The sequence below is a fragment of the Delphinapterus leucas genome, chromosome 3 (genome assembly GCF_059928025.1).
Source record: "Delphinapterus leucas isolate spDelLeu-1000000601 "Yukka" chromosome 3, BTC_Dleu_Yukka2, whole genome shotgun sequence".
Classification (NCBI taxonomy): Eukaryota; Metazoa; Chordata; class Mammalia; order Artiodactyla; family Monodontidae; genus Delphinapterus; species Delphinapterus leucas.
The window spans coordinates 155,553,553-155,578,407 of record NC_143131.1 but is presented as its reverse complement, the minus strand read 5'-3'; the positions used below and the strand labels follow the sequence as shown (position 1 = coordinate 155,578,407).

The 24,855-nt window shown below is 48.1% G+C and overlaps 1 protein-coding gene and 2 pseudogenes across 1 annotated transcript; 2 read left to right on the top strand and 1 right to left on the bottom strand.

The window, feature by feature from the left end:
- LOC149749834 (UDP-N-acetylglucosamine--peptide N-acetylglucosaminyltransferase 110 kDa subunit pseudogene) overlaps nt 1–1,685 on the top strand; it is a 44,074-nt pseudogene extending 42,389 nt beyond the window's left edge.
- Nucleotides 1,686–2,054: 369 nt separating this feature from the next.
- On the top strand, nt 2,055–24,157 carry LOC149749832 (2'-5'-oligoadenylate synthase-like protein 2). Its single transcript, XM_089908530.1, has 2 exons — nt 2,055–4,781; nt 19,415–24,157. Exons 1-2 carry the CDS (start codon nt 4,687–4,689, stop codon nt 19,608–19,610), a joined length of 291 nt encoding a protein of 96 aa, XP_089764656.1. The 5' UTR covers nt 2,055–4,686; the 3' UTR covers nt 19,611–24,157.
- Nucleotides 8,938–9,043, bottom strand: LOC149749833 (U2 spliceosomal RNA; annotated as a pseudogene).
- Nucleotides 24,158–24,855: the final 698 nt, after the last annotated feature.

Here is a 24,855-nt window from a genome sequence, read left to right as displayed (position 1 = left end):
GGCATGGACATATATACACTACCAAACGTAAAATAGATAGCTAGTGGGAAGCAGCCACTTAGCACAGGGAGATCAGTTCGGTGCTTTGTGACCACCTGGATGGGTGGGATAGGGAGGGTGGGAGGGAGACAAAAGAGGGAGGGGTTATGGGGATGTATGTATATGTATAGGTGATTCACTTTGTTATAAGGCAGAAACTAACACACCATTGTAAAGCAATTATACTCCAATAAAGACGTTAAAAATAAATAAGTAAAAGAAGACTGACTCATCCAATTAAAAAAAAAAAAGAAATTCTCTCATCCTGGATTCAAGAGAAGGGATGAAGTAAAAGGATGAGGAAGAACAAGAAGAGGAAATGTGAGCGTGGAGAGGGTAGGAGGAAGAGCAGAAGGCAAATAAGTGTATGTGCTTCTCTTGCCATCCCTGACTTTTTTTTTTTTTTTTTTTTGGCGCTTCAGGAAAACCCAAAAGCCAGAGAAGAGCACAGAGGTGCTCACCACTGCATGTGAACAAAAAGGTGGAGAGAAGAGAATGGTGGTAATCTGCGCAGGCAACTGGAGGATGACCTGAGTGCATCTCGCCAGGGAACAGTCCCCGTTCCATAGAATCCCTGAAGATGCCAGGCTCTTATGTTTAGATGGGGGGCCGAAGGTGTCTGTGGGGTCATCACGTACATCACTCCTGGAGGTGTTGTTCACATTGTGTTCTTTGTAAAGAGTGTCCCTGGTGAGGTTCAACATCTCCCTCTGCAGGACCCAGCCTTGCCCTCCCAACCCGCCAAGGTCAGCAGACAACATCCCCAGTTAATCACCAGGTGTAGTGAGATATCTGGAGTGGCCCTGGTACCCCCCAGTTCAGGCGTCCTGGGGAAAGGGTGAGGAGGACAGAGGAACCGGGGCTTCTTCTCATGCAAGCAGACAGCTCACCTGGCCCAGCGCTGCTGCATCCCTGTGGGCACACAGTAGCCCTGTCATCCGGTAGGGGACACTGCAGGATCCACACCTGGCTGGGATTTGCCCAACCCCTGGGGACCCCTCAGCCTCTGTGGAGCCCCACTGAAGGGCCTGGGTCACCTCATGGCACCATTTCTCAACCTGAGGTTCTATAGATTTTTCATAGATGTGTAAAAATTGAATACAACACACACACAAAATGAAGGCAATTCAAAGCAATGCTAATTTAGGATGAGTTAAAGGGCCAGGATTCCAAATTAATTATGACCTTAAAATTAGATAACAAATACATCTGGTTTTATTACATGCTGAAAAGCAGTGTCTTCTACAAACTTTTCATGTTGGGATACAGCAAAGCTATAGAATTTATGATTCTGTGGCCACAGCATCAGGATATTTTTAAATTAAAAAGCACAGGCAAGTTTGGCTGGGGTGTTAAAGAAAGAAAAACGATTATTAGGGGAAAAGGGAACATTGCGGTTCTCTGCCCACTTCCACTGTGCTGGTCTCATGATGGGCCGTGTTGCGTGTGGGCTGGAGGGACAGGGTCACTACTCCCACCTGTGTCATCAGACCTCCCACTCCTCACAGCGCCCAGGTGGGAGGGACCCACACTTTTCAACCTGGAGCCCCAGTGCCTCCCCTTTCCTCTGCATCACTTTCACTGTTCAGGGGACCAGTCGCTCGAACGCCGCCCGGCCAAATGCCCAGGTTAAATCGCCCCTGTAGGACAGGTCTCTCTGCTACCAGAACACACTTGGCAAAGAGCAGCAAACAGGCCCCAGTGCCCTGGGGATGTGAGCCCTGGGGATGTCAGGGCCCAAAGTCACTTGCAGGGTCTGAGTAGCCCCCTGGGTCCCACACAGCGACCCCAGGGAGCCCACCTCCCCACTGACTCCAGTCCCTGCCTTTGTGTGGCAGGTTCTCGTCTGACTCCTGTGAAGACTGTGACCTGGAGGCCTCAGCCTGAGACTCAGAGGGGATGGAGCTTGTGCAGCGTCTGGCAGCTTAAATGAGACACGAGGCCAAGGAAGGAGGGCCGCCTCTCTGCTCCGCCTCCGCTCCTGAGTCAGGTAGTGAGTGCTGGTCACTTCCTGTCGGAGCTGTACATATTTAGCATAATTTTAGATATATGTCTTACTTTTAACAGTGAAAGGCTGTTACATCAAACAAAATTGATCTCCTCTTTATTTTTTTAAACATTTCTATGTAAAATAACACACAAGTATAGAAAAGCACCCTCCGCAAAGGGAGGGCTCAGTGAATTACAATGGGCGCTGCACTCTGGGGAGCAGTAGTTCTTCCCTCTGTAAAAGCCCAGATGCTTCAGAGAAGCTCCTCTCAGCTTCCTTACTCTGGCCCCACCTCCACAGCGGAAATCCCAAAGGGACTGGATTCTCCCAGCCCTCCAGCACCCTCCACTACTTTCTCATTGTGCTGCCACACTCATTTTGAGTTATTTGTGTGTAAATCACCGCACTTGGAATATACATGGAGTAACTGACTTCATTCTTATAACCGAATAAGTTAGCACTTATTCTTCGACAGGGGGCGGCCAGAGTGCTGGGGACGTCCTGTATATTGAACTGGGTGTTGGTAACAGATGTGTTTATATTTACAAGAAACCATAAAGCTCTATGCTTAAGATCTGTGCCCTGTACAATACACCAAGTAAACTTCAATTAGAAAGAGATGCCAAAAAAATTTCCCCACAAAACAAACTTCAGGGCCAGGTGGCTTCCTCTGATTTCTACCAAACATTTAAGACAGAAACGATGCCCGTCTCCTACACACTCTTCCAGAGAACAGATACAGAGGGAACACACCCACACTGCTTTCATCGGACCAGGAGAATACTGATGTCATACCAGCAGTAGATATTACAGGACAGGAGAAATTCCAGGCTAAACACTTCTGAATGTCGATGTCAAAATCCAAAAGCAAATATTAGCAGTCTAAACCTAGAGGTTTTCAGAAAGGAAGGAAACTGGGATTTCGTGGCGGTATTTCCAGTGGTTGATGTGGACAGGATCACTGGGTGTTTGGGCGCTGCCTGGGAACGTGGAGAGAAGGGACAATGCCATCGGGTTAGTGGAATGAACATTTGGTGACAGAGATTAGGAGGGCCTGGGTCATCCTCAGAGACAGTCCTGGGATGGGGTCTCTAGGCTGTGGCTATGGAGGGGTCCCTCTAGAAGGGCATGGGCCTCTCTCCTGTGCCACTGCAGGGTCTAGGGATGGATGAGGAGTTTGTAGGGGCTGGATTTTGATGAGGAAGGATGAGCAGGGAAGGTGCGCCCTCAGAGCCAGTGCGGCCACGGCCCCTCCCCAGCCAGGCCGTAGCCCAGGCTACTCAGACGGTTGCTCACATCAATAGTCAGGCGACAGTGGGGCACGCCAGCTTCACCCACTAAACCACCAAGCACAGCCCAGCAGGCCACTGTCCTGATTAATCAGCACTAACTGTGCATCCAGGGCTGGTTGTTGAAGACCAAGCTAATTTGTTAGAGACGTGCCATGTGGGCAACTGGCTTGGAGAGACCAGGGCTCTGAGCCACGTGGAGACAAGCCGACCACTGGTCAGACCACCAGGAGGCTCACCCAGTGTGTGAAGACGCTGAGGGAGGAGGGACGTAGATGGGACCCCCTGATCCTTCAAGGGACCTTCTTTCAGGGATATTTAAGAGCTGTGGGGTCAGGGATCAACATGTAAGGGAGGCAGTGGGTCAGGCTTGGGCCCTCCTGTTGGCTCAGACCCCTCCTGTCCTTGGAGCAACCATGGGGCAGGCAGGAGGCTTGGGGGGATGGAGGGAGGGGAGCCCTGGGCTCAGGAGTCCAGAGCACCATCTAGAGGATTCAGGGGTTCAGGGATTTCTGTCCCAGGGAACCAACTACATTCCTGTCCCACATCCATCTGTCATCAGCTTTGCGACTCCGGGAAAGTCACTTAAAATCTCAACATTTTAGTGCCATGTACCATAAAATATGGTTCACAGCACCTGCCATGAGTTCCCCACGGGGCTGATGTGGGGATCACAGGAGATGATGACAGATATTCTTCACAAGCTCTAAAGCATCACACCCATAACCTTCCCCACTCCCCTGCCCTGTGGCATCCAGGTCCCCTCTCTGGAGGCAGCACTACCACATGTCTTGCTTATTCTTCCAGACATTTAATATTTGAACACTTAGGTAGCACTTATGAAGTAAGCATCATTTTTCATCAGGGTCTCCCTGATTTGCTGTATTAAGCTTCATCATGTAATACTAATAAGTGGACCCTATTAACATTTCCACTATCACAGAACAAGGAACTGAGGACAGAGGGTCTGCATAACCTTCCCAGGTTCATGTGGCTTCTGGTATGATTTGAATCCAGACCATCAGGCACCAGCCCCCACTCTGTCGGTCACTGTGCTGTGCTCCCTTTCTATATTATCTCACTAAATAAAGTCATGTCCCGTGCAGTCAGCCTGCTGGCTATTTTAAGTGCACACCACATTGCAACACCCTCTTCTCAGCCCAGCTTCGATTCACGTGACTCCCCTAGACTCCCCTAGGAGGCTGGTGAACAAAGAGAACAGACGTGTGACCTGGGAATGAATTGACACCTCTGCATGGTCTTCTCCCAGCAACATATCAATAGTTCTCTCAGTTTTTGTTGTGTTTTCCAGGATCATGACTCGGGTACCAAGAAGAAAAGGAAGATTATAAAGGAATCAAACACAGGATGCACAAGAATATCATCTGTGATCAAGATAATCTGCTGGCCATCCGCAGCGGTGGTTCAGGCACATCAGAATCAGCATCTGGCCAAACAACAGGGTAGGGACCCAAATAGCACCCCCACTGACCACTCCATTGAAGGTACTGTGGAACTAATACCAGCAAGTAGATTCAGGAGCAATGGCTGTAGTTTGTACAGCAGAGCCTGGATCTGGCTGAGGGAGGATTGGGCAGGGAAGGTGCCCACTCAGAGCCCGTGCAGCCACTGCCCGCTCTTAGCCAGGCCTTAGTCCAAGCTGCTCAGACGATTGGTCAGTTTCTAGTCAGTGAGACCCTGGGGGCCTGTAACCTTCATGTGTTAAGCCACCAAAACACCAGCCCAGTAGACCCTGTTCCCAGCTAATGAATATTAACTGCTCATCATCCGGGCTTGATCAGTTGAAGATGATGCTAATTCTCTGTGCAACTGTCATGTGGGCAGTTGGTTTGGAATGTCCTGGGTTTTGAGTCAGTTAGGGAGTCAGGTAGACTACTGGTCATTCAGGGTGGTCACCTGACCACCAGGAAGTCTCACTGCAAATCAGCTGCTAGAATCAAGTGCTGAGGGGGAAGGGAGGGGAGATGCACACATATTTGGATACCCTGGTCCATCAGGGGGTCTGCATTTGGGGGAAAGACACTGTATTTGGGGTCAGGGATTGAAACGTAGAGCCAGGAGGTGGGTCCAGGTTTGAGCCATTCTCTTGGGCCAGGCACCTCCTCCGAGTACCAGCTGTCTCCCTGCAGCATTCTTGGGGCAGGAGGATGTGGGAAAGGGAGTGAGGAGAGCTCTTGGTTTGTGTATCCAGGGTATGATCTCATGTCCATGTGTTCCGGAATCTCTGTCCCTCCCCTGCCTCAGACCCATCACTCATCAGTGTTGTGACGCTAGACAAGTTACTCAATCTGCCTAAATTTCAGTGCCCTGAACCATAAAATATGGGTCACAGCCCCTACTCTGCCCACCCCACAGTGCATCACAAGAAATAATATTCTTTCCATGAGCTCTAAAACTTCTTACTCGTGTCATCAATGTGAAAAAGTAGGCTCTATCCTCCTATTTGTAGCCTCCTAGGTGCCCTTTCTGGAGACAACCTACTTATTCTTCCAGGCATTTAATACTTGAACATTTATGTAGGTAGCACTTATGAAGTACCCATCATTTTTCTTCAGGCTTTGTATTTACTAATTTTTAGCCTCAGAACATAATACGAATAAGCAGGTCCTACTAATATTTCCATATCCCTGGCCAGGGAACTGAGAAACAGAAGAGCTAAGTAACTAACCTTCCCAGGTACACATGGCGTTCGAATAGGATTTGATTTCAGGCCATCAGGCACCAGCACCCATACTCTCCCTCATTGTGTTGTGCTGACTTTGTACTTGTCTCATGTAAATAAAGTTATTTTCCCCATGTGATCAGCCTGTTGGGTATTTTAAGTGCACGCTAAAATGCAAGGTCCATCTTCATAAGCCCTACTTTGATTCAGGGGACTCCCCGGGCAGGTAGTAATAAGGAGCTCTGAAGTTTCACCTGTGAATAAGACTTTTGCCAGGAAGATGTCAACACCTCTCACTATTGTGAATGTATTTCCTAGGAGCTTGTTTCAGGAATATGAAGAGAAAAAGACAAGGATTCAAACCAAGGATACCATATGGGGATTGATCCTCCGTGAAGAAAATATACTGGCTGGCCCTCACCGTCATTCAACAGCTCAAAATGAACATCTAGTCCCAAAGGGTTGAGCCTCAAATATCATCCCATACAAGCCACTCCATTGAAGTCACTGTGAGAATTCCATCCTGAAACTGATCAAGAGTAATGACTATAAAAAGGTTGTCATATTATCTTTTGATTGAGATATAATTCACATTTTTTTTAACTGTGTGATTCAGCTGCTTTTAGTGTGCTCAGGTTTTGCAATCAACATCTCTTAATTCCAGTACATTTTCATCATCCCCAAGAGAAACCTCATACCTAGTATCAGTCATTCTCATTCTGCCCACCCCTTTCACCCCAGCCCTGGGTCTTTCTGTCTCTATTGATTTTCCTATGCTGGACCTTTCATATGAATAGAACCACACAATGTGCGGACTTCTGTGTCTGACTTTTGCAGTAAGCAAAATGTATTCAAGGTGCATCCAGGTTGTAGCATGTATCTGTCCTTCACCCTTTTAATGGCTGAATAATATTCATTGTATGGATATAACACATTTTATTTTTCCATTCCTCAGTTGGCGAATAGTTGGGTTGTTTCCACTCTTTGGCTATTATGAATAATGATACGACAATATAACACTCATGTACAAGTTTTTGTGTGAACATATGTTTTTTATTTCTCCTGGACATACACCTGGGAGTGGAGTTCCTGGGCCATATTGTATCTCTGTGTTGAACTTTTTGAGGAACGGCCAAACTATTTTCTTTTTCGTATTTGCACCAGCAATGATTGAAAGTGCCAATTTCCCCACATCATTGCCAACGCTTGTTTTTAAAAAAATTATATGGCACAATAGTGGGTATGAAGTGGTGTCTCACTGTGGTTTCAGTTTGCATAATTTTGACTTATAATTTTGCACATGTTTTCATGTGCTTATTGGCAATTTGTGTCTTCTTTGGAGCAGTATCTGTGCAGATTCTTTTTCTCATTTTTAAAATTTGGTTATTTGACATTTTATTGTTGAGTTGCCAGTGTTCTTTACATATTCTGAATACTAGGCTTTATCAGATATATGACTTGCAAACATTTTCCTTCATTCTGAAGGTTGTATTATGTCTGTCTTGATGGTGTTCTTTGAAACACAAAGGATTTTAATTTTGATAAAGTCCAATTTCTTTTTCCTTTTGTTGTCTGTGCCTTTGCTATCATATTTAAGAGTTCATTGCCAAATCCAAGACTATGAAGATTTATCCCTTTTTTTCTTCAGAAATTTGTATAGTTTAGCTCTTATATTTAAGTCTTTGATCCATTTTAAATTCAAAGTCTATTTTGTCTGATATTGGTATAGACACTCCTGCTCTCTTGGTTACTATTTGAGTTTTCTCACTGAGTTTGGAATTCCCTTTTCTATCCTTTAACTTTCAACCTGCTTGAGTCTTTTGATCTCAAGTAAGTCTCTTGTAGACAGCATATAGTTGGATCATATGTTTTTACCTATTCCGCCAATCTCTGTATTTTGATTGGAGAGTTTAATGCATTTACATTTAAAGTAATTGCTGACAAAAAAAAGACTTATTTCTGCTATTGTGCTGTTTCTTTTCCATCTGCCCAAAGCTTTTTTGCCCCTCATTTCCTGCATTCCTCTCTTTCGTTGTGTGTGTTTAGCTGATTTCTTACAATACAATATTTAAATTACTTTCTCACTTCCTTTTGGGAATATTCTATAGCTCTTTTCTTTGTGTTTACCATGGGGATTACCTTTAACATCCTAAAATTAAAACACTCTAATTTGAACTTATACCAGGTTAAACTCAACAACATCCAAGTTCTTGAAGCTAAAAGAGCATCCTACTATCTCAATGCAAAAGACCTTCTCCAAGACACACTGCAGTTTCTGCCTGGCTGGGACATTGCCCCAGAGTGCGGTTAAGTTGAAGGAGTCGAAGGAGGCATACATTTCCATCCTCTGGATCACTGCTCACCAAAAAATACATAATGCCAGGCACATATGTAGTTTTGAATTTTCTAATGAAGACACCAGGAAAATAAAAATGGTGGAGTCAATGTAAATAATAGATTTTTAATTCAGTATCTGCAAAGTGTTCGAATGTTTACATGTGGCACGAGAACTGTGGTCATATTACGAGGGCTTGAGAGCCGCATGGAGCAAGATAGAGGACAAACAGCATGCACTTGAAACTCTAAGAAGTGAACGCTAACAGGCAGATGGGGCCTGGAAGTCCAAAGTTGAATAACAGCCCGTAACAGGGTGATTATGGTGGGTTTTTTTCCTGCCTCTGTCTCCCAGCTTACGCAAGGCACGCAAAGTCCAGCAACAGCTGAAAGTTAAAACCATGGGATCAACCTTTCATTTCTAGCCAGACAAGTGAGAAAGTGGGGGGCTTGGATGTTGAGGAGTGAGGGGGTCATCCCCATTGGTCTTTTTCTCCCCAGTTACCACATCTCCCCTGCAACCTCAGTGATGGCAGAGGCCTTCACTGAGAAATGGCCTGTGTCTCTGGACAAAGGAACAGGTTAAGAGACTCCTATTGTTTGAAGAGTGTGGGGGCATGCCCGTTATTTTCCTTTCTTTTCTCTTGCTATTTAAATTGACAAGAACAGATACTACACTTGATCTTAGCCAAAAGCCTGAGATGAAATAGACAAAATAAACTTTAAGCTAAAATTACTGTCAAGTATAAATTTTACTAATATAGTAATCCCAAAGGACCAAAGAGCAGGGCAGTGGCTTTATTGAGAACCCAGGATTTCCGAGTGTCCACCGTGCTCAGTCACTTTTAAATCATCAGCACAGCCCTATAATTCAGAGATTTAGGTGAAGTGACTTGCCCACGGTCACACAGCTAAGTGAGAGTCTTCTGGGACCAAGAGTAACTTTTGCAAAGGCGTCTCTTGCTATACTTAATCACTGCCACCATCTGACGCTCACATTCTTTCTTTTTATACTATTCTGTTTCCTTGGGTCAAAGAATCCGACGCCTGAATTAAGGTTAAATAGGAGTTAGTGGCAGATCAAAAGCCAAAATCGCTTCAAGATATTCTTTTCATTCCCCCAAGTAATGCCTTTAGTCACAAAAATATAGAGCAACATAGACAATTACAAGTCAAGTGACCTTAGTGTTCACAGGCAAGCACTAATACATTTTAATGTACCATGATCATATTAAAATAGAAATAACTATGAAACATTTTCTGCGGAGAAGCAGCCCCTGCGGCAGGCAGCAGAAAGGGACAGGAAGGCTGCATGGCGCCCAGGCCCCCAATGGCCTAGGTCTCACCCTGCAGCGCACTGTTGATGTGCCGGAACGCTGCTTCCTTCTCGGAGTCTAGGTCTTCAGTGGCGACAGGGAAACCCAGCTCAGGGCCTGGGGGCAGCCTCAGAGGCTCCCCTCGCCGGTGCGGCAGCAGAGGAATCCTGCGTTTTCGGGGCCTGGGACTGTCAGATGTGCGGGAGCCCTTCCTCCAGGGCCCTTTCTGCCCTCTTGCTGCCTCTGCATCTTTGTCAGGCTGGCTTTTCCTCCGGGAAACCACCGGAGCTGCAGAGGGCGACGGAGGGCCCTCCTCGCTCCCTTTCTTTGCAGACTTCTGGGGCAGCCCTTGCGGTATGGCGGGACCCCTCCTTCTCTTCACTGGCGGGAAACCTCGGGTGGAGCTATATGAGCTCGTGATGGCGTTTCTTTGGGGGCAGGGGCTCATACAAGTGGTCTACAGTTTCCTGGTGGATCTGTCTTCTGCCCACTTGGCGTGGAGGTCTCTCTGCAGAGGTCCAGGCCTGGGCACGAAGAAAGAGCCCCCCAGGGGCCTAAATGCAGATCGTGCGCCCCCGGTGTCATTGGGGCCGCTTCTCTGGTCTTCGTTCCTCCCTGTGACTGTGGGGACTTCCTCCTGCTTGGCCATCCCTTGCCCCCTCTCTCCCAGGGCCCTCAACACCGTCTTCTCGGTGCTGTAGTTCGGGACACAGCTGGGTGTCGTGGCCGGCACTGGCTGCCCCCGCGCCACACTGACAGTGACTGTGTCCACTGCGGACACTGAGCTGCGGGAGGTCGTGGAGGTGCGAGCACCCATCACTGCCTTCTTCCGATGGCCTCGCCTGCAGATGGAGATAAGGACCCCCCAGAAAGGAGCACAGGGTGTGCGGGATGGTAGAATGTGGCCTCAGAGACTCTGTGGCAAAGCGCAGATGCAGAGTCACTGGACACTTGTGGGCTGGCCTGCGAGTGGATAGCCGGCCATAGACAGCTGGGTGACCCGGGCCGGCCACGGTAAGTTGGTGGGCGTGGGGAGCGGGCCGGGGGCAGATGAACCCTCCTGGCAGGTGCTGATCCCCCAGTGCCCGGGGCGGGGGTGAGGGGCAGGGCCTACCTAAGTAACTGCCCCTAGAGAACTTGGGTGAGGTCGGTCCTTGGATAGAGAGCTGGGCTCCGAGCACTCTCCTTCAGCTGCCAACTCGGCCAAAATCGGAGTGCGCTCTCTTTGGCCTGTTGCTGGGATGCAGCTCTGGAACCTGTGAGCGAACAATGGGCGTGCGTTGGCGGGGCGCAAAAGTTTGGGGAGGGGTGGCGCATGCGCAGAGTACACGTCAGGCCCTGGGGCGCACAGGTGAGGATGCGCGCCCCTGGACCGTCTAGCGCTTCTGAATCTCCCCGGGGGTCTGAGGGCTGGAGGTGTTTGCCTTGAGGGTGATGAGCTTCTTGGCAGGGCAGCTGCCCCTTCTCCCCCGGCCGGCTCTAACTGTACAGGATGGGTCCCCGGCCACCAGAGCAGGAAAGCTGGAGAGCAGGGTACCTGGCTCAGCAGCCGCCGCCCGAGGTGGCAGATTTGGCGTCAGCGCCTGTGCGTCCACCTGCCCTCCCACCTGGTAACATTGGAGGAGAGAGCCGCTAAGAACAGAAGTGCAAAAAAAAGAAAAAAAACCCAGAAGTGCCCAAGCCAGCCGGATCCTGCTGGGGTGACAACTGAAGGGGCAGGCAGGGCGGGCTGGGAGGGACATATATACCAGGTCCAAACCCAGAAAGATCTGAAATGCACGAGTCAGAATGAAAGTCCAGAATCATCCTTGGGCTTTGGGCTGAGCTGGAAGTATAGCCAAACTCTTCAAGGTCTCCAGCTCCACCTGCAGTTTCTGCCTGGCTGGGACATTGCCCCAGAGTGGGGTTAAGTTGAAGGAGTCGAAGGAGGCATACATTTCCATCCTCTGGATCACTGCTCACCAAAAAATACATAATGCCAGGCACATATGTAATTTTGAATTTTCTAATGAAGACACCAGGAAAATAAAAATGGTGGAGTCAATGTAAATAATAGATTTTTAATTCAGTATCTGCAAAGTGTTCGAATGTTTACATGTGGCACGAGAACTGTGGTCATATTACGAGGGCTTGAGAGCCGCATGGAGCAAGATAGAGGACAAACAGCATGCACTTGAAACTCTAAGAAGTGAACGCTAACAGGCAGATGGGGCCTGGAAGTCCAAAGTTGAATAACAGCCCGTAACAGGGTGATTATGGTGGGTTTTTTTCCTGCCTCTGTCTCCCAGCTTACGCAAGGCACGCAAAGTCCAGCAACAGCTGAAAGTTAAAACCATGGGATCAACCTTTTATTTCTAGCCAGACAAGTGAGAAAGTGGGGGGCTTGGATGTTGAGGAGTGAGGGGGTCATCCCCATTGGTCTTTTTCTCCCCAGTTACCACATCTCCCCTGCAACCTCAGTGATGGCAGAGGCCTTCACTGAGAAATGGCCTGTGTCTCTGGACAAAGGAACAGGTTAAGAGGCTCCTATTGTCTGAAGAGTGTGGGGGCATGCCGTTATTTTCCTTTCTTTTCTCTTGCTATTTCACCTGAAAGGTCAACCTGGCCATAGGGAACTGCATGACAGCATGGCGGCTTAAACACTTTAAGGAACATGTAGGAGGGGCCCCTGAAGCCTGAGAATGTGGGTAGAATTCCAAAGAGGAGAGAGCTATAGGAGGAGATTATTTAGGTCTGTGTACGAGCCCACATAAGTCCTGGGATCCCCCTGAGCCTCATGCACAGACAGAGCCAACGAGGCAGAATAGAGGCTTGCGGAAGTGAACTACAGTATAAACTGCCACTCAATTCCGAGATTAACCCCTGAGTGGTACGTGCACCATGTGGACACAAACAGCACAGCAGTGTCCTGAAAACTGCACCAAGACTGGAACAACTCAGAAGACAAGGCACAATACCTGTTTGACCATAGGTTCATGAATTGCTTAATAAAAACCACAGAAAAAGGAAAAGTATCAATCTCCTGAGGATTTTAATAGGAACCAGAGTCTCGAAACATAATAAGCAAACTTTCCAGGATACCACCCAAAATCACACAACGGAGCATACAAAGAACTAGGAAAATGTGACAAATTCTCAAGAGAAAAATGCAATCAACAGACCCAGCCCTGAAATAACCCACATGGAGGAATTAGCAGACAAAGCATCCATTACAACCATGCTCCATGAGTTAAAGGTAAATCCTCTTGAAATTAATGGAAAGAAGTTCTTCAGTGAGAAGTACAAACTATGAAAAAGAAGCAAATGGAAAGTTTAGAACTTAACATGCAATATCCAAAAGCAAACATTCACTGGATGGGCTGAATAACAGAACAGAGAAAACAGAGGAAAGATTCAGAAAACGTATGGATCAATAGAAATGGCACAATCTGAAAAACAAAGAGGATACATGACTGAACAAAAATTAAGTCTCAGAGACATGTGAAACAATATTGCAAGTTCTACCTTTTGTGCCGTTGGAGGGTCTGAAGGAAAGGTGCAGAAGAAAATATATGAGGAAAAGAATAGTTGAAAACGTCACTGATTTCGAGACACAGACCTAAGCTCAGAAAGCCTCACCCTGACACACAATCTGATAAAAAAGCCAAGGTGAAGAATAATCTTGAAAGCAGTCAAGGAAACCGACCTGTTATACATCACAGAATGTCAACTTGAAGGACTGTGATTTCTCATCAGAAAACAGAGACCAGAAAAGAATGGAATAACATCTTTAAAGTATTAAAGGAAAAGACCAAACCAGGATATGATATCCTTAAAGCAAGGATATCCTTAAAGACTGAAAGCCAAACAAAAGCCAAAATGAAGTCTGATGGAGATGAGAGAAAACTAAGAGAATTCATCACCAGACAATTTGCTATAAAAACATTACATGAAAGGAACTTCTTCAGGCTGAAGTGAAATGACACAAGAAAGAAGTAAGCTTGCAACTTCAGGAACAAAGGAAGGGCAACAAAAATGGCAAGTATCTGGAAAAATTATCCTCTTACATTATTTTATATATGTATGACTTTTTTTTTTTTTTGGCCACGCCTGCGTGGCCTGCGGGATCTTAGTTCCCCTACCAGGGACTGAAGCCGGGGCCCCAGCAGTGAAAGTGTTGAGTCCTAACCACTGGACCGCCAGGGAGTTCCCTGTATATGTATGAAAAAAGGATACCACAGTCTCAGAGGGTGGCGTTGAAGTCATATAAAGGTGACACATATGACAGCTATAACAAAGAGTGGAAGGTAAAAGAATCTATATGGATGTAAGCCTTCTGAATTTTATTTAATTGGTAAAATATTAACTCTAGACTGTGAAACAATACGTATACATAGTGTTATTCCAAGAACAATTAAAAAATGACAAACTCAAGAAAATTGGATAACCTCAATAGTCCTATATTTAGGAATTGTGGACAAGATAGCTAAAACATTCACATTTGTGTTTTGTGAAAAGTTTTTCTCTTGGTTAACTGCCTAGGAGTGGGTTTTTGGGTCATATGGTAAGTATGGCCCTCTCAGCCAGCCCTGGCCACCACTTCAGGTGTCGCCCCAGCAGGATCTGGATGGTGTGGGCACTTCCGTTCTTAGCGGCTCTCCCCTCCAGTGGCGCCAGGGGAACGCAGAGGCGCTGCTGCCAAAGCTGCCGCCTCTTGTGGGAGCTGCACAGCCAGCAACCTTGCTCCACGTTGCTGGGCGGGGATCCCGTCCAGTACAGTTAGTTACCCCGACAGCACTGGGGCGCGGCCAGGGGAGAAGGGCCAGCTGTCCTGCCAAGAAGCTCATCACCCTCAAGGCAAACACCTCCAGCCCTCAGACCCCCGGGGAGATTCAGAAGCGCTAGACGGTCCAGGGGCGCGCATCCTCACCTGTGCGCCCCAGGGCCTGACGTGTACTCTGCGCATGCGCCACCCCTCCCTAAATTGTTGCGCCCCACCAACGCACGCCCATTGTTCGCTCACAGGTTTCAGAGTATAAAAAGGCAACAGGCCAAAGAGAGCGCACTCCACTTTTGGCCGAGTTGGCAGCTGAAGGAGAGTGCTCAGAGCCCAGCTCTGTATCCACGGACCGACCTCACCTAAGTTCTCTAGGAGCAGTTACTTAGGTAGGCCCTGCCCCTCACCCCCGCCCCGGGCACTGGGGGACCAGCACCTGCCAGGAGGGCTCGGCTGCCCCCAGCCCGCTCCCCGCGCCCACCGACTTCCCGTGGCCGGCCCGGGCCACCCAGCTGTCTATGGCCGGCTATCCACTCGCAGGCCAGCCCACAAGTGTCCAGTGACTCTGCATCTGCGCTTTGCCACAGAGTCTCTGAGACCCCATTCTACCATCCCGCAGACGCTGCACTCCTTATGGGGATCCTTATCTCCATCTTCAGGCGAGGCCATCGGAAGAAGGCAGTGATGGGTGCTCGCACCTCCACGACGTCCCGCAGCTCAGTGTCCGCAGTGGACACAGTCACTGCCAGTGTGGCGCAGGGGCAGCCAGTGCCGGCCACGACACCCAGCTGTGTCCCGAACTACAGCACCGAGAAGACGGTGTTGAGGGCCCTGGGAGAGAGGGGGCAAGGGATGGCCAAGCAGGAGGAAGTCCCCACAGTCACAGTGAGGAACGATGACCAGAGAAGCGGCCCCAATGACACCGGGGACGCACGATCTGCATTTAGGCCCCTGGGGGGCTCTTTCTTCGTGCCCAGGTCTGGACCTCTGCAGAGAGACCTCCACGCCAAGTGGGCAGAGGACAGATCCGCCAGGAAACAGCAGACCTCTTGTATGAGCTCCTGCCCGCAAAGAAACGCCATCACGAGCTCATATAGCTCCACCCGAGGTTTCCTGCCAGTGGAAAGAAGGAGGGGTCCCGCTATACCGCAAGGGCTGCCCCAGAAGTCTACAAAGACAGGGGGCGAGGAGGGCCCTCCATCGCCCTCTGCAGCTCCGGTGGTTTCCCGGAGGAAAAGCCAGCCTGACAAAAATGCAGAGACAGCAAGAGGGCAGAAAGGACCCTGGAGGGAGGGCTCCCGCACATCTGACAGTCCCAGGCCCCGAAAACGCAGGATTCCTCTGCTGCCGCACCGGCGAGGGGAGCCTCTGAGGCTGCCCCCAGCCCCTGAGCCGGGTTTCCGGGTCACCGCTGAAGACCTAGACTCGGAGAAGCAAGCAGCCTTCCGGCGCATCAACAGTGCGCTGCGGGGTGAGACCTATGCCATCGGGGACCTGGGCATTTCTCCCCAGCATAGGAAACCCATGTGTGTGGACTCTCCTGTCTTCACCCCACAGAACCTCCCTCCCGTCACCAGCCCTACTGCCCCCTCCCCAAGCCTGCCCGTTACGTGTACTGTCAGTTCCAGACCCTCACCCGGCACATCTGCGGGCCTGGCACCCCAGGCCGCTTCTGACCCTGAGGTCACCCCCATGGACACCACTCCACCCTCCCATCCTCTCCTCTTGGGGTCCGCCCCTGGCTCCAGTGGGAGCCTCTTCTCCTCGACCCAGGCCCGGCAGACGCCCCCCAGTGACAGCACATCCTCAGTCACAGTCACCACCAGCTTGCTTGCACTCAGGTCCCGCACCCAAACTCTGAGATTTCCTCTGCAGCCTGGAGCCACTACCCAGCCCATCTCTGGGGCCCCTGATTGGCAGCAGCGAGGAACCACCGCCTGTGGCAGCTCTCCCCAGCATAGGAAGCGGAAAGCTCCAGGCTTTGCCTCTGCTCCAGGCCCCGCAGCTTCGGACGGCCCCGCACAAGCATCTTCTGGGTGTTCATCATTTACAAATTCCACCGTGGGCACCCATGCCAGCACACAGCTGGGTTTTGGGAGCAGAGCGGCTGCCCGAGATCTGAGCTGCATGTTTGCAGCTCTCAGCCTTACAACAGCAACGAGGGGACCCCCGAGCACCACACACAGCAAAGGGGGCAGCGTGGGCCTGAACTCCTGGGGCCCTCCTCACCAGAGCCACCCCATGGTGACCACGGGACCCAGCCCTAAGAAGAAGCCTGGGTTTGGAGGCACTACTGCCTCCATCTTAAGTCACATCCCTGGGGGCCCTGATTGGCAGCAGCGAGGAACCACCGCCTGTGGCAGCTCTCCCCAGCATAGGAAAAGGAAAGCTTCAGCCTTTGCCTCTGCTCCAGGCCCCCCAGCTTCGGGCGGCCCCGCACAAACATCTTCTGTGGGTTCATCATCCACAAGTTCCACCGTGGGCACCCATGCCAGCACACAGCTGGGTTTTGGGAGCAGAGCGGCTGCCCGAGATCTGAGCTGCATGTTTGCAGCTCTCAGTGTTACGGGAGGGCCCATCTTAGGTCACATCCCCGTGGGCGCACCCAGGCAGGGCCCCCCTACTTCCAGCGGAGGGCGCAACCCATGCCCAGCCAAGACTGACTTTAGGGGTGTGTCGGTTCCGGCCTCTACTACTATCAGCCCCAGCTCCGCAGTGGGCACAGCAAGGTGCAGCCTTGCTCTTAGGGCCCCCTCATCACCTGCCAAGCGCTTGGCTGGACAACAAACCGCTGGGCCATCGACCAAGTCATTCTCCTCCGGGTCACGATTCATTACCTTGGGGTTTAAGAGGAGGAAGTTGGCCTGAGCCAATAATTTTGTGGCGAGGCCATCAGTGTCCACCTCCTCCCAGGCTGGGCCTCGTGTGGACCCTGTTTCAATGTGAAACTTATAATAAAGCTTTGTTCTTGTTCTTTTGCATAATCCTCACGTGTCTGTGATCTGTAGATCAAGTGGGAAAAGCACTGGCTTGTATGAGTGGTAACATGGAAAGCCAGACCTGTTTACAGTTTCCTGTGACCCTGCTCATGGGTTGTGAAGAGTAGCACAACAAGATGGCTACAAGGGCCCTATATTAAAAGTGTGTTTTGAGTTTAAACGATGCAGCCCGGAAGAAAATGGGCCCAGAGGGAGGGGTAAACAGGGAGGGTCATCCTTGCCTGTTGTAATTGCTGCTTCCCACCCACCTCTCTGGCCTGGAGGGGGCTGGGTCATCCCGAGCACACACCAGCCGCCCATACTCTACATGTTTAGTATTTTCTAATGTAGCAGTTTCTTTGACTTTTTTTGTTTTGCTTTAATAAGTCTTAGGCAAATCATTTACATGCACATCTCAGTCAGAGAGTATATGTCCATACAACCTAAAGCAATCTACAGATCCAGTGCAATCCCTATCAAAATTCCAATGACATTTTTTATATAAATAGGAAGAACAATCCTAAAATTGGTATGGAACTGCAATAGACTTCAAAAGCCACAGCAATCCTGAGAAAGAAGAACAAAGCTGGAGGCAACACTTTTCCTGATTTCAAATTATACTACAAAGCTAGAGTAATCAAAATAGTATGGTACTGGCATGAAAACAGACACATACACCAATGCAACAGAATCAAGAGCCGAGAAATAAATCCACACACATACAGGCAACTAACTGACAGGGATCCAAGAATACTCAACAGGGAAAAGATAGTCTCTTCAGTAAATGGTGTTGGGAAAACTGGATACCCACATGCAAAACAAAGAAAGTGGACCCCTATCTTACACCATTTGTAAAAATTAACTTGAAATGGATTAAAGACTTAAATGTAAGACCTGAAACTGTAAAACTCCTAGAAGAGAACATAAAGAGAAAGCTCTTTAACATTGGTCTTGGTGATGATTTTTTGGGTATGACAACAAAACCACAAGCAACAAAAACAAAAAGCAACCAATGGGACTACATCAAACTAAAAAGCTCCTGCAGAGCAAAAGAAACAATCAACAAAATGAAAAGGTAACCTAGGAGTGGGAAAAAATATTTGCAAACCACATGTATGATAAGAGGTTAATATCCAAAATCTATAAGGAATTCAAACAACTCCATAGCAAAAAACAAACAAACAAACAAACCAAAACAAATAACCTGATTCTAAAATTGGCAAAGCAGGGGACTTCCCTGGTGGTCCAGTGGTTAAGACTCCACACTTCCACTGCAGGGGGCATGGGTTTGATCCCTGGTCAGGGAATTAAGGTCCGCATGTCATGCAGTGTGTGTAAAAAAATAAAATAAAATAGGCAAATCAAGACTAGGAAACAACTAAGTGTCCAACAGGTGAATGGATAAAGAAAATGTGACATATAGATATAGATAGATAGATAGATAGATATAGATAGATAGATAGATAATGGAATTTTATTCAGCCACATGAAAAGAAGGAAATCTGCCATTTGTGACAACACAGATAGGCCTTGAGGGCATTATGCTAAGTGCATTAAGTCAGAGGGCGAAACATAAATACTGTATGAGATCACTTATATGTGGAATCTTTAAAAGCAAAGAAGAAACAACTCACAGATACATAGAATAGACTGGTTGCCAGAGGTGGGAGGTGGGTGAAATAGCTGAAGGTGGACCAAAGGTACAAACTTCAAGTTATAAGATAAATAAGTCCTGGGGATGTCATGTATAATGTAGTGACTATAGCTAACAATATTGCTGTGTATTTGAAAATTGCTAAGAGAGTAGATCTTAAAAACTCTCATCACAAGAAAAAAATAATTTGTTACTGTGAGTGGTGATGTATGAAAAGCCATGGAAGAAGCTTAAATGCATATTGCTAGTTGAAAGAAACCAGTCTGAAAAGACTACACACTGGATGATTCCAACCATATGACATTCTGGGAAAGGCAAAACTATGAAAACAAGAGGACATGTGGCCCCAGTGGACACCACTGTCTCTCCTTTCAGGAGCCTCCAGGTGCTGGAGACCTTCCCCCCTGAGATCCAGGTCTTCATGAAGGACTCCAGTGGCCAGGGCAAGCCTTACACCATTGACCCTGATGACTCCATCCACGACTTGAAAGAGAAGATTGAAGAGGCTGGAGGACCTTACATGGAGGATCAGATACTCAGGTTCCGGGGCCAGAAACTGTGGAATCAATAGCTTCTCAGACTGCACATCAAGGATTGTGACACCATCATGCTCGTTAAGAGAGGCCCCACATCCCCACGAGTGCCAAGATCAGGCTGTTCATTTTGTAGACTTCTATGGTCATGTCCCCCTAGCTCACCCCTTTCTACCCAGACCACTGTGCTCTTTCTGAAGCATAAATAGAAACAGAATCCTCCCCTGCTTAAAATTCTCCAATGGCTCCTATTACCTACAGAATCAAGTTGAAGTTCCTTTGCTTGGCATTCAGGGTTCTTGACCATTTAGCTCTTGCTGACCTCTCAGTCTCTCCTCGTCACTCTCAGAACATACCAGATGTGGCCAAACACTTGCAATTCCAGAACACTGAATGCTGGCTCACAACTCCATGACTTTGAGTCAACTTTCCTTCTCCCCCATGTTGTCACCTTTCAAAGCTCAAACCTCTAAGTTATTGATTCTCAAAAGTAAGGACCCCAGACCAGCAGAATCAACATCATCTGGAACCTCTTTGAAATAAAACTTCTCAGCAACTAGCCCAGAATTACCTGAGTTAGGTTCTCTGGTAGTGGGACTCAGCAATCTGTGTCTTAACAAGCCTTCCAAGTAATTCTGAGCAAATATGGAAGTTCCAGGGAGTTAACACCCCAGGGGGTAAGCCTTGGCGCATTGAAAGACAGGAACCAGTGAGTGCAGCGAGTGCATACTCCCCTCCTCCACCTCTCAGGTGGATAATTTTGAGGCACGTTCTGCATTGCTCCTTAGAGGGTCCCCAGTGGGATCAAAGCTCAGCTGCCCACAGTAGTGATCAATTTCATGATATTTCTTGGACTGTTTTTTCCTCCTTCTCAATCCCCCACACCTGTCCCTTGGGATCATTTCCCAAAACAAGTCTCATGCAACTCCTTGTCTCAGGCTCTGCATTTGGAGGAACACAAGCTAAGAGAAAACCCATCTTTATGTATCTTCCTCTTCCTAAAACCCAGCCCACACCCTTCCTAACTACTAGCTCTTCCCCCACCGCCATAGAAATGTGCCCAACTACGTGGCATTTCTACAAACCATAAAACCAATACACAATCGACTGCATGTTCCCTTTTTTTTTTTTTTTTTTTGCGGTACGCGGACCTCTCACTGTTGTGGCCTCTCCTGTTGCAGAGCACAGGCTCCGGACGCGCAGTCTCAGCGGCCATGGCTCACGGGCCTAGCCGCTCAGCGGCGTGTAGGATCTTCCCAGACCGGGGCACGAACCCATGTCCCCTGCATCGGCAGGCGGACTCCTAAACACTGCGCCACCAGGGAAGCCCCATGTTCCCTTTTTAAATCGTTTTTTCTTTTCCTTATTTTGGCCACTCTGCAAGGCCTGCAGGTTCCTAAATACCAGACCAGGGATTGAACCCTGGTCCCTGGCAGTGAAAGCCCAGAGTCCCAACCGCTGGACTGCCAGGGAATTCCCCCTTTCGAAATCTTGAAAGCTGCTGAACTCCCAGATATCTCATGAAAATGAATAATGAAATGAATCAAAACTAATATGTAAAGTCTATTGAGCAAAGTGGTGGCTACCAGTGGGGAGAGGCAAAATAGGAGGACGGGATTAAGAGGTACAAACTACTGTGTATAAAATAGATAAGCTACAAGGACATATTGTACAGCACAGGGAATAGAGCCAATATATTATAATAACTTTAGTTTTTCAAAGGTTTATTATTTATTTAATTTATTTTTGGCTGCATTGGGTCTTAGTTGCGAGACGCGGGATCTTCACTGAGGCGTGCGGGATCTTTCATTGCAGGACGTGGGCTCTTCGTTGGGGTGTGGAGGTTTCTCTCTAGTTGTGGCCTGCATGCTTCAGGGCACATGGGCTCAGTAGTTGTGGCACGCGGGCTTAGTTGCCCTGCCGCCTGTAGGATCTTAGTTCCCCGACCAGGGATCAGACCTGTGTCCCCTGAATTGGAAGGCAGATTCTTTACCACTGGATCACCAGGGAAGTGCCTATAATAACTTCAAATGGAGTACAACCTGTAAAAATATTGAATAACTATGTTGTACACCTGAAACCGATATAGTGTTGTAAATCAATTATACTTCAAAAAAAGTTTTAAACTAAGATGTAAGGTCTGAATGTTTGAATAACGTTTGTTTGAATAACTTTTATATTGCCTTGAAGCTCATTATCTGTCATTATAAACATAGGACAAATGTTTGGAATCTCACTTTATTGTTGACTTTGGTTTGCGAAATTGCCACTGCTCTTTAAACAGTTATAATATAGGACTGTTTAAGGACCAGGCACTACCAAACTTTGAAAATATGGAGACTTTTAGAATTTATGTAATTAAAAATGTGATTCTTTCCGTTTGGGGTTAGCCAGTTGGAAAGTTTAAATTGAAACGTGTCATGATTGAGGGTTTTTTTTTTCCCCCAAATGGTATTTAAGACAACAAACACCCTCCACCCCACCACTTCCTCCAGCTAACACCTGGTCTTTCTCCTCCCTTTCACGACAAAGTTCTTGAAAGTGTTATCTACACTCCTGGTCTCCATCCTCCTCACCCAACTTACTCTTCAACCCCGCACCTAAAATCTGGCTTCTGCTCCCAGCTCTCCCTTACATTTCACCCACAATGATCACCAGTAGCCTCTTGGGTGCTTCTCAGACCTATATTCCTGAACTTATCGGAAGCATTAGGCAATGTGGACAACTTTTTTAAGCTCTCTGGCTTAAACAGCTACCCTTGTAGACCTCCCCACTTCCCACTCCTCCTTTTATCTTCCTCCCTTTGTTAACAGTACCCTCCATCCATTACCCAGGTACCCAAGCCAGAGAGCTGATAGCCATCCTGTCTTTTCCCTCACCTCCTACCTGTAGTCACCAAGTCCTGTTCACCCTCCCCCCAAGGTAGACCTAGAATCCCATCCCTTCTCCGGCCAAGTCCGGGTCACCTTCCCTCTCACCTGGATCACTGTACAGTGTCCTGACACGTTTCCCTACATATCTACCCCTGGCCCCTGCAATCCATCCTCCCCACAGAAGCAGCCAGACCAATCTTTCCAGAATGGTCATTTCACCTCTGGTCGCTCCTCTGATTTGCCACTGCCCTCAGGACAAAGTCAGCGCAGATTCACCTGATATGTGACCCAGTGGATCACTTTCTCTTTCCTAGAACAATGTTTCCACTTGGCTATCAAAACACACTGCTGATTTTTCTTCCACCTCCCTGGCTACTCCTTCGCATTCTTGTTTGCCGGATGCTTGCCTCTCCCCAATCACTTAATACTATTAAGTGTTTCAGGGCCCAGTCACTGGTCCTTTTCTTGTCTTGCTCTATACTCACTCCCTTGGTGAACCCATCCAGCCTCATGGCTTTAAATATATCTATGCTGGTAATTTGTATCTCAACCCCAGACTTCGTCCCTGAAATCCAGACTCAAATATGCAACTCCCTAGCCAACTTGGATCTCTCTCACTAGACACTCAAGTTTGCTTCCAAAGCCGAGCTCCCGACCTTCATGCCTACACTGTGCCCTGGCCCAGTCTTTCCCTTCTCAGTTAAGGACAATTCCATCCTTCCAGTGCTAAGGCCAAAAGCCTTAGAGTGGTCCTTGACTCTAATTTTTCTCTCACATCACACTCTATCCTTTAGCAAGACCTGTTTATACTCAAAATATAGCCAGTGAAATGATATGAGGTCTGGGATTCACTTCCAAATAATACAGGAGGGGAGATGTGGATGGAGATATCATTGAAACAAGATTGTCTGTAGGTTGGGACTTCCCTGGTGGTCCAGTGGTTAGGACTCTGTGCTTCTACTGCAGGGGGCATGGGTTCAATCCCTGGTTGGGGAACTAAGATCCCGCGTGCCGGGTGGCCAATAAAAATAAAAATGGGCAGAAGACCTGAATAAACATTTAAAAAGCTGTCTACAGGTTGATAATTGTTGAAGATGGGGGATGGTACATGGAGGTTCATTGTATTATTCTACTTTTGTTCCTGTTTGAAATTTTCCATAATAAGAAAATTGAACCATACCACTTCTCCCTACCTTTCACTGCTACCATTCTGATCCAAGGCGCCACATCTCTTGCCTGGACTGTTGTAGTAGCTTCTTAACTGAATTCCTGCTTCTGCTCTCACCTCCACTCCCCACCCTCTGCTTTTAATCCAATCTTCCCACGAACAGCCAGTGTGATACCGTTAAAATGAAAGTCCATCCATGTCCCTCTTCTGCTTGGAACTCCCCAGTGGTTCCCCATTTCAATCAGAGTAAAAGCCAAAGTCTTAGTAGTCTTCAAGATCCTACACAATTTGCCCCCTACACTTGTACTCAAACCTCATCCCCTCCCACTCTCCCCCTTTGATCATTCCATTCCAGTCACACTGCTATTCCTCAATCCCACCAGGCATACTGCCGCCACAGGGCCTTTGCACTTGCTGTTCCTTCTCCCATTCTTCTTTAATTTTTTTAATTTATTTTATTTTTTTTTAATTTTTGGCTGAGCCGGCTCTCAGTCACGGCACACGGGATCTTTCGTTGGGGCGTGTGGACTTCTTAGTTGCCGCATACAGACTCTTAGCTGCGACATGCGTGTGGAATTTAGTTCCCCGATCGGGGATCGAACCTGGGCCCCCTGCATTGGGAGAGTGGAGTCTTACCCACTGGACCACCAGGGAAGTCCCACTTTCTCTCATTCTTCCCTCTGACATACATACCGCTCACTCTTCGCCTCCTTCATGTCTTTGCTCAAATGTCTCCTTTTCAGACCTTCCCTAGCCACCTTTCTTGAGACTGAACCCCTGAACATTGCCACTTCTCACCCCCCCCACACACGTAGTCAGTATCTTTTAACCTCTTTCCCTGCTTTATTTTCCTGATTAGCACTTATCACCGTCTTAATTATTATAATGTTACTTATTTATCCTGTTTATTATCTGTCTCCACCATTAGAGGGTTAGCTCTCTGCAGTCCGAGAATTTTGCCTATTCACTGCCGTATCCCCAGGACACCTGCCTGGCACATAGCAGGCACGCAACAAATGTTTGTTGAATGAATGAATGAATGGCATTCCGAGTTTCAATCCCTGCCCACCTGTCCAGGCACAGCTCTCACCTCTCCCCTCCCTGCCCTCCATGCCAACGTGGATCTGACAGCCGAGTCCTGGCACATACCAGGATGATTCACACTTCTCAGCCTTATCCTGTCTTGTGCCCTCTGTCTCCTGGCCGCGTTCCCAGTCTTTTAAGACTCATCTCAAGCAGGTG

Bases quoted from the DNA above. Each gene is read 5' to 3' on its own strand.
- LOC149749832 (XM_089908530.1), top strand. From the start codon at position 4,687: ATGCACAAGAATATCATCTGTGATCAAGATAATCTGCTGGCCATCCGC. The intron at 4,782-19,414 runs GTAGGGACCCAA...CTCTCCTTTCAG, and splicing joins GCATCTGGCCAAACAACAGG to GAGCCTCCAGGTGCTGGAGA.